At 38.9% G+C, this 10,300-nt stretch overlaps 1 protein-coding gene and 1 long non-coding RNA gene across 2 annotated transcripts; both read right to left on the reverse strand.

Moving 5' to 3' along the window:
- Positions 1 to 1,421: 1,421 nt before the first annotated feature.
- Positions 1,422 to 2,851, reverse strand: LOC145423780 (uncharacterized). The gene is made up of 3 exons (XR_013904816.1): positions 2,615 to 2,851; positions 2,132 to 2,229; positions 1,422 to 2,043 (listed from the first exon to the last, which is right to left on the reverse strand). It is a non-coding gene; the product is annotated as an uncharacterized LOC145423780 (long non-coding RNA).
- Positions 2,852 to 4,729: 1,878 nt separating this feature from the next.
- On the reverse strand, positions 4,730 to 9,052 carry sf3b4 (splicing factor 3b, subunit 4). The gene is made up of 6 exons (XM_026157247.2): positions 8,937 to 9,052; positions 7,965 to 8,093; positions 7,337 to 7,879; positions 6,059 to 6,226; positions 5,642 to 5,800; positions 4,730 to 5,057 (listed from the first exon to the last, which is right to left on the reverse strand). Exons 1-6 carry the CDS (start codon positions 8,968 to 8,970, stop codon positions 4,885 to 4,887), a joined length of 1,206 nt encoding a protein of 401 aa, XP_026013032.1. The 5' UTR covers positions 8,971 to 9,052; the 3' UTR covers positions 4,730 to 4,884.
- Positions 9,053 to 10,300: the final 1,248 nt, after the last annotated feature.

Below are 10,300 nucleotides of genomic sequence, written 5' to 3' on the forward strand. Positions count from 1 at the left end.
TCTCTACAAAACCAAACAGGCAGTGAAGACCAAGTTCCATGTACTGGGTCATACGGGGGAACCTTAACTCCATCCCTCTCCGGGATTTTCATATCCTTCACAGTTGGATCAAGTATCTTAGAGAAGCCATATGCTTGGGATGTTGAACTCCTTGGCAACTGTGAACATAATACAATTGCATTACACATTTGAAATAAACACCAGAACAAGCAAAAAAAAAAGTGAAATTAAATAAACTGAACAAAATAAACCTAAACATTTGGTATAGCAGCTATTATAACATCATCATCAAAGCTTGACTGATTCACACTACGAAACACGCTGAAAACCTTAATGTTTTTTTACTCACCGCAATCCAAAAACGATCAGTAGGTCAGTTGGCCTTCAAAACATATGTACTTCTGTTGTTCTCTGCACTTCATATGCACAGCTGGCATCCTTAATGATATGAAAAGGATATTTTTCAGTACAAATTCTTACAAAATTGAACAAAAAACACAAATATATTCCATGTGTGTCTTACAATCTCGTGTTATATTCTGATAATGTGAATGAATATAAAAAATAAATAATAATAGTAAGGGCAAACTCAACGTTGCAGCAGTCGGAAGTTTGTATAATACCAATCTAATACATTAGGGGCTTAAGAAACGTCTAAAACTGCAACCATGTATACTTTACAATTCAGAGTAAAGCAGGCGTGCTTTCTAGCTCAACAGGTGAAACATCCACAAACGTCAATCCACAATAAAACACACATTTATAACAGAACACATTAGGTTAAAAAAAGTGGATTTGCATGCCTCAATTTGGTGTAAAACACATGTGTTCACAGACCTTTTTGGATAAAAAACTGGTGCACCGGATTTGTTAAAAACACACTAGCCTGGTCAATTATACTACCTAAAAGCAGCTATTGAGCAATGCTAAATTTAGTTTAGTGACATATATACCTTAATGCTGTCTGCTAATTACTCATAATGTTGACCTTTGCTTAACCTATGGAACTCCAAAGTGTTCAAAATTAAATAAATAAATAGGTCAAGATGAAATAAATAACTATGTGAATAAATAAGACACAGATATGTAATGTGAGAATGATATTGTGAAATAATGGAACACATTTTGAAAAAAATGCTCATTATTGTGAAATATATTGCATTCTGCTATATAAATTTACTTATTATTGTGAAATATTATTTCATGGTCATTATTTTTCACAATAACAGAGATTATTCCTGAGGCATTTTATTTATTTCCAGCCGTTTTTAGTCCAAAATGACCTTTTTTCAAAGTCAGTCTTTATTTCAAAATCCCGTTTTTCCCGATGGTCAGATTCTACAGCTTTGTAGCTAATACTGACTCAAAACAGCATAACCAATTTCATTTTCAACAAAACAGTGAGTGGCTATAAAACAGGATTTGTTTTATACAGCTGTCACTTTAATGATATTCATTTCTTGGTTGGATATACAGTACATGTCAACTCTGAGCAGATTTAATACAATGAACACAGTAGAGTAGTGTAACATCTTAATTCAAATAATTTTTTCTAGAAATTTTTTTTGTATCAGTAGCGAGTATAAACAAAACATATTGTGTAATTTATAATGTACAGTGAACAACTGATTTTGATATCTGAACTCTTCATCAGTTTATATTAAAAAAGCCATAAATGCACACCTGTACTCTGTATTTTTCACTGTCAAGTGTATTAAAAAGAACTAGAACTCACTAGATTGTCCGTTTCTTTGAACACCGAGTACAGTAATGTGATGCAAGAAAGAAGAAATGGTCTAATTTTACCATGTGGTTATGGAATCAATCGTAAACCAGACCAAAACCTGAGTCAGTAGAGTTGAGACACACCTGAATGTCCATTAGAAATGACTCATAGGTACAGTAGTGTGCAGGAAGACGTAGTACTTCAAAACCGGTGGAAGACTTTGGAAGATTGCTGTTGACCACTTCCACAGTCATTTCTCGGCAAGACTTCCCATCCTGTCCAAAACTTGATGAGGGCTTTTTGTTGTGCACAAGATGCTGCAACAGAAGATTGTTTTAAACTATAATGACATCCTATATTCATTATTTTGAATCTTTTGAATCTTTCTGTCAGAAGCGGCCATACCATGGTTTCCTTAAGCCCTTTCCTCAGCTGCTTGACTTGACGACTTGTTTGTGTTATGACCTACAACGGTGAGACCAAACCAAAACTGAAGTTGGAGTCTGTAAAGTGACACACACTTTAAATGTTAAATATTTAAAGAACATCCACTGTACTAGTAAAAGCATTTTCAAATTATACCCACTTACAAAATCACTACGTTGAACTAAAATTGCTTTCTTTTCTTTCACATAGATTACTTGTCTTCCATATTAGCACAGAAGATAAGCCACTTTAAAACAGTCATGAATAACTATTACCTACAACAATGTAAATAGTAATACAGACATTAACCCAGAAGACAATTATTTTCTCTTACCTAATTTATAGAATTCTTTGCTATGATAAAAAACAGTATTAAAAAAAAATTGTGACTAAACTGATTAAAAAGCTCATTTTTGCCAGACGGACAGACTAACCAAGCAATAATAACATATCGTTACTTACCCTGAACAGCGTTTCGTGGAGTGGAGCTAGCTGTGATAGCGTTAGCATTTGCTAACGTTAACACTGTGAGGTTGTGATGAGAACTTGGACCAGGGACCACTTCATCTCCAGTACACTGCTGCAATACGCAGACTGAGGTGAAGACGTTCAATCTAAGCGGTTAGCAAGTTCTCTGAGTAACTCAGAAACGGACTTGTTTCCTGCAGCCATGCCCTTCACAAGAATTGATACACCTGTAACGTTATTCGCGCCCAGTGTTTTGCATTTGTCGGTGCCTTAAGTTTATTTTGAGCTGCATACTGCCGCCAGCTGCATAGGAGACGCATTGCACCATTAAACCTAAATCGACAATTCATGTGCTATTACTTATGTCTGAGTAAAGGAGCAACCAATCACACAACTGGCTCCGCCCTGTCTTTCTTGATTGACAGACAAAGTCATTCTGCTGAAAAGTCGCATTATGAAATAAATAGACCATCGGGAAAAACGGGATTTTGAAATAAAGACTGACTTTGAAAAAAGGTCATTTTGGAATATAAACGGCTGGAAATAAATAAAATGCCTCAGGAATAATCTCTGTTATTGTGAAAAATAATGACCATGAAATAATATTTCACAATAATAAGAAAATATATATAGCAGAATGTAATATGTTTCACAATAATGAGCATTGTTTTCAAAATGTGTTCCATTATTTCACAATATCATTCTCACATTACATATCTGTGTCTTATTTATTCACATAGTTATTTATTTCATCTTGACCTATTTATTTATTTAATTTTGAACACTTTGGAGTTCCATACTTAACAGGCGAAAGGACACTTTCTCAGGCTGAACTCAGGACACACACCCCGACACGCACGCACACATGCACACTGATACCACACTCCCTTCCCCGGATCCAGCGCCTTCTCCCATGCTTGCTCCCCCCTAACCAACCTTGTCACAAACTCGCAAGCTTTAATGTTACTTACAGGCGTTACCTTTCAGATAAACAAAAAAATCCCCATTTTATCCTAAATGAAATCATTATTAAGCACTTTACTCACTTACCTGGCTCACCGCTGACAGTTGTCTCTGTTCCACTGCGGGACAGCAGCAGAAAGGAAACTTAGGAAACTTAGGAATTTCCTCCGTTTTTTTTTTCTCTGTTCAACTCCAGTGGCCAATCGAAATGATTACAATCCAAAATGAGTAAAAATTATTCTTAGATGAAAATGTTAACTCTGGAAAAATCATTCTCGCCATTTTCCTGTGTACATAATCCCCACTAATGCTTAGTTAAGTGAGCCTTTTCAAATTGCACAGTGTTTTTGGTAGCAATCAGCAAACTTCTGGCATAATTCTAGCTCGATATTTGCTCATGCTTCTTGGCAGAATTGGTAGTTCATTTAAACTGGTAAGTTTCCTGGTACCGACCCAGCTTTAAATTGTAGCCCACAGATTTTCAGCAGGCTTGAGGTTGGGCTTTCCAGAAGGTTAGCCTGCTTTATCCATTCAAATCCAGTTTTGATGTGCGTGGAATCATTGTCCTGTTGGAACACGCAACTGTGTACAAGTTAAAAACATCTAGGACTTGGTTTGAAGTAATACGCCTTCTTCATTTTTCTATACACTTTGTGCAGTGTACCAGTACCACTGCTAGCAAAACAGCCACACAGCATGATGCTACCACCACCATGCTTGACAGCTGGTGCTGTTGTTAGGTGTGAAATCCTCACCTTTACTCAATTTTTGTCTCCTCTGATCATAAAACCTTCATCCAGGAGGAGTTTGGTTTATCCATGTGGGCAGCTGTAAATTTCATTCAAGCTTAAAGGACCCTCTCAGTGTATGTCTTCACTAGGCACAGTGACACTGTCATTCCAGCAGTTTCCAGTTCCTCCAGCTGTCCTGGATACACCCCCCGGACCTCCTCCCATGCCCCCACAACAGCTCACCTAGGAGCAATAGTTCCAACAATTCTTCTATAAGATTTCTGAGCACACAGATGCTCCGGGAGGAATAAAACTATACTTTGAAAGCAACATCTGATCTGTGTCCCTTTTAGAGCCACAAGTCTGTTATTTGATGCTGTGTTTTGTTGTCAGAGTAAATAAAAACAGTAAAGAATTGTACTAAAATTTTTTATTTGTTGTTCATCTGTACAATGACCAAAAAAACCCCAAATACAAACAGGTGGTTAAATTACTCTCACGCATACAAACTAAGCCTAAGGATGCGTTTTTTTAAAAAAAGCAAAATGACAGACAGTTATCTAACAGGAATTACGATGGCATCGGTGCTCTCAGAGGAGCCCGTGGGGGGACACCTGGGGGCCTCGGTGGCATCGGAGGTCCTCTCTGGAAGCCAAAGGGAGGTGGTCGAGGAGGACCGGCACCATAGCCAGGTGGAGGCATGGGAGGAGGAGGCCCTCTCATGCCTGGAGGGACAGGAGGGCCTGAGAGAGAGAGAACAAGTGGTCACAGTCTGATAAAACCGCTGTAAAACGCTACCAGGAGCCGGGGTTCACACCAGAAACCTTCTTGCCATGACGCAACAGTGCTAACTGCTGTCTTGCCATGCCGCCCAACATGATGTTACATCTTATTCAGCTTCCTTCCCATATCCTTTCTTCTGGGTATCAGAGCCCAGATTTTGTGCCACAGCTGGCTGGTGTAACAGCAATGTATAAAAGGCCCGCAATAATACATTTTTTAAGGCTTGGCTCACAAATTTTAGTAGGGTACCTTCACAGGCATCAGCATGAGTCAATGAACATTTGACTGCTTTCCAAATCATCTCACAGCTCAAATGTTTATTTTATATGCTAAATTATCAATGTGTTTCATCAACAACAACGCAACCTGAGCGCAAGACAGCAAAACCATTTTCAATGCATAATATCAGTTGTGTTACGGAGAGAACCCTTCAATGATTCTTTTTACAGGGAAATGTTTCTTTGAAGGACTTTTCCTTTTATTTTGGTGCTCAGAGAAACTTTTATTAGACAACAAAGACTGAAGGAGATGCCACAGCGCTTACCTGTGGGAGGCCCATATGGCGCTCTGGGAGGCATGCCCATAGGTGGGGGTGGAGGCATGCTGGGGGGCGGCGGTGCCCGGGGGTTTGATCCTGGTGGAGCAGGAGGCGGAGGCACCATGCCAGGAGGAGCAGGAGGAGGCATGGGCATCTGAGGCATACCTGCATGGCAGCAACAAAGCAAGCTCAAGCTTAACATTTGTCCACATGGACCAAACTGGTAAGAGTGAAACTCCAGGTATATTTAAATACGCCAAACACAGGTAATCTATAACTGATAACGTCATGCAGGCTCATATGTACAAGAACTACATAAAAAGCATGTAAATATACATATCTAAACTTTTATAACGTACTACTGCATTACTTTCCACAAGGAATGAATATGGAAACACATTGAAAGCATAAATGTAGCTTTACCTGGATGCATGCTGCCAGGAGGGAACGGTGGTGGTCCGGGTGGAGGTCCGCCACCACCCTGCGGGCCTGGTGTCACAGCTACTGGTGGTATAGCCATAGCAGGGGGCATTGATGGAGGTATCGATCCAGGTGGAGGAACAGGAGGGAAAGCACCAGGAGGTGGCATGCCTGCACGCAAACAGGTTGCATTTGCAAAGTGAGTCTCATATTTCACATTTGAGCAGAGCAATGTGACTTATAATGATCTACCCATGGTAGCTAATGTAATATCTATGAAGAACTTCATTAAAGGACCAATCTGTCAGCTGTCATGTTCACTTTACTCCACACACTGATCAAGATTAGTTAGATTAAAAATAATCTCTTTATCACCTACTGATAAAAGAGGCATCATCCAGAGCAGCACAGACACACTTCCTACATCATCTTAATGCTCATGATGGAAACTCATCTACTCCCATGACAGCCTGTAATCTATAACAATTAATCACATACTGCTGCTGTTTAGAGATTATCCCGAGAAGAACAAAAGGAAGCACAACAACATGACCGGCATATCACCTGCTAATTACTCAGAATTTATTACTTCTTAGAATAAAATGATCACAATAACTGAGCGTACAGGAAGCATGAGCAGCAGGTATAACGTCCTGTCTATTTCCAAACAGGATCTGGTCAACAATTGGATTGTGTGTGTGCAAAAGAAGGCAAACTCACGCTTTCGTAAATTAAGTTTAACTGACGCCGTTTGTACTTTAATCGATAGTTTAACAGAGTAATATAATTAACTGCCATGAATAACGAGCCCAAGATGGGGCTGGCTGTTGAACAGCAATTCTAAGATAATCATTCAAGTACTGCATCGTTCTCTTAGACAGACAAAACTATTTAAAATATATCATCACAGCCCACTGGACAAACTCTGTGTAATAGATACTGCTCTTTTTATTTAATGTCCAACCATTCAGATGTAAAGTAAACTACAGGAAGTTCCATGTGAGCATAATGTAAAAAGAGATTAAAACGTATGAGGAACAACTTTTATTCTTAGACCACTCCAGTTTGATTACTTCTTTTTCCTGGAAGTAGGTCAAGTTGTACCAGAAACCCAAATTCATCTTGTAAGCTAATCACTTAAAATCGACACCTATTAACTTCTTATTAACGGAAACAAGATTTTTCCACATTACCTGATGAACGGTGCCTGAAATGTTGTGTAACACCCCACAGCAATGTTCAAATGCCCAAAATGCAATAAAACAACTTCCATTTGCTTACCTGGAATGGCCATCGCAGCTCCCAGCGTGGTCAGGACTGGCGTTGGAGCCGTTGGCGGTGGAGGAGCATCTGCAAACAGCTGGTGAGGCCTGTCTGCCTGGGAGAGAGGATTCTGAGCGGCCAGGAGTCGCTCTGCGGCCGAGCCGTGACGCTCTCCTTTGGAATCTTTCTTGAAGGCATACGACACTGTGATGGGCCTGTTGCAGAGGTACTGGCCGTTCATGGCCTCAATGGCGGCATCGGATGCATCGAAGCTGGCAAAATTGATGAAAGCATAACCCTTAGAGTTGCCGGTGTCTGGGTCTCTCATGATCTTTGGCGTCTGGAGGATCACACCAAAGGCACTGAACGTGTCGTAGAGCAGTTTCTCATCAATCTCTGGGTCCAGGTTACCGATGAAGATGTTAGCACCGACATCCAGGTTTTTGTTGTGTGCAGAAGCTTTATTAACCCTGATCGGTTTGCCATAGAGCTTTATCATATTCATGATTTTGATGGCATAGTCGGCATCCTCTTCACTGAGGAACTCCACAAAGCCATAGCCTGAGAAAGTAGCAAAAACTGTTAGATGAGCTTGTTTTTAGTGATCCTTCAAAACACGTACCAAAAAGGTGATCTGATTACTTACCTTGATGTTGGCCTGTGACTCTGTCTTTGGGCATGTGTGTGTTGACCACAGGACCAGCCTGCAGGAAAAGCTCCCATAGTAACGGCTCAGACACTTTCTCATCCAAACCACCAACATATACAGTGGCGTCTAAAACATGAAGAGAAAATAAACCTCATAATGATCAGTGCGTCATCACAGGTCGTCAATCTCTTTTTCAGTGGACACACGTGACATTAAAGTAAAAGTCGATGGAGAAACTTCAAGAATAGAAAAATAGCTAATATTTGGAAATAAATTAGTTAATCAGTGAGATCCAGTCGCTTGTGTCCTTTGGAAGGCCTGTTAATATAATTCAGCCAGAAGATGTGTACAGATAACTATGCGTTGTGACCGGATAAAAGATTTATAAATTATTTACTTGCTTCTTCTTAAAGTTCCTTTATTGCCTCTCACACTCTCCTCACATTTATTATACGTGTACAATATTTAATCAGGAAACTCACGTTTAGTGTTTACATCTAAAATACCTATATCTGTATACCCACATCAAGAAATAAAATAGCCCCGTATAAAATCAGCACGATACGAAACAAAGACGTTTAATATGTTTAACATGACCGCCGAGTCAAGCTATAAGCTATGTTGTTAGCTTCTTCGGCTACTTGTAGTTGTTGGTCAACTAGACGTTAAGTCTGCTGCTAATTTGTTTGGAAGAGTCGCACTTTAAAACAACCAAAAACCATCGCTGAACTGGCTTCTATATAAGTAACAAGTAAACGGATTAAAAAGTCTGTTTGCAAAGGAAAATCAGCGACATGCTAAGCTAGCGACAACTCAATGTTTCCATGTGATCTGCCATTTGTTTATCACAAACTGCTGTCTAAAGGAGGCAGTCGGTACGTAAAAATAAGCCGGTTCCGGTGAAATGTACCAGCACTTTTATGAATGAGAAGTGCAAAGAAACAAAACAGAGTTTAATGATGAGTTTACCTTGGTTTCTTTCTGAAATTGGTCCCGCTGCCATGTTGAATGACCAACGCAGGGGGAGCGCAGCACAATAAAACCCCGCCTCTTCCGATGTTGTGTACCGGAAGTATAAAACAAAAAAAATAATTTAATTTAATTTAATTTAATTTAATTTTTTCTGGTATGATATTAAATGTCGGATTTTAAAGAACATTATGTGAAAAACGAGTTCATTTCAGCTAGAATTGAATTTAATTATTTTTTAATGCTTCTGGACACAATTTTCCAAAAAAAAAAAAAAGAAAAATTCCAAACAACTTATTATTAATTTATTTTAATTTAATAATAACAAACATAATTAATTAGTTTCACAAACACAGTCCAGGTACTGAGTAGCTTAGTTGTGGTTAGGTAGTCAGTGGGGTTGTAGTCTCATTTAGGATTCTAAAGGATTCAGGTTAAAAGCTCTCCCTCTTTCTTTCTGTCCTGCACACGGTAGGGTAGCATTTCGTTGATGGCAGTATGGACAACAGTCTGGATCCCATGCGATCATCTTGGCTGCATCATTTGATTTATATGTCACCCAGATTTAGGAGATTGAACTTAATGGTTCAATCTCCTAAATCTCCTAAAATGACCCCCATGAGAACCAAGTGATCCCAGTCAGGCGCAGCTCCCTATCCAGTTGGTGATGCTGCCATTCAAGATCCTGAGCAACCTGGACAGGGGTATCAAGTCCTTTGATCATCTGAGGTAATAGAGGCAATTAGTCTATTAAAGTTGTTTTTACTTTGATAACTCTTGTGGGCTCTGAAAGAGGAAAGATAAATGCACCAGTATTGCTCTGTAATGTTAATCGTGTTTGGTTTTGATGCCTACGATGCCTAACTAAGATTGTGGGTGGAAGGCTGTTATGCCTTCTGGTGGCATTTGCAAGTTATTGCATAATTTAAAAAAAATAAAGTGAATGAAATCAGTGCTTTTATACTCTAAAAATCTGGAATATGCATTTTTATTAATTTGGAATATTAAATTATTACCACTGTGTGTGTGTGTGTGTGTGTGTGGCCTTGATTTTCAGTCACTGAAAACAAGTGGCTCGACACAGTGCCATTTGTAACAGCAAATTTATTACATATACATATAAATCTACTAAAAGTATAAACATGGAATACAAAATGTTCATAGAAAATACAAACAGTAAGGACCTCGAGAAACACTCTTATAAAACAATACTGTATAGAATATGAAACATATAAAACCAGAACTTAATCAACACATCATGCATCAAAGCAAAAAAAAACAAAAAAACAAAAACATGTAGAGCCAAAACAGTTTTTTAGCAAACAAATGGCAAAAAACAAACATACGGTTAAAAAAAACTTCAA

The sequence above is a fragment of the Astatotilapia calliptera genome, chromosome 22, assembly GCF_964374335.1.
Source record: "Astatotilapia calliptera chromosome 22, fAstCal68.1, whole genome shotgun sequence".
NCBI lineage: Eukaryota > Metazoa > Chordata > Actinopteri > Cichliformes > Cichlidae > Astatotilapia > Astatotilapia calliptera.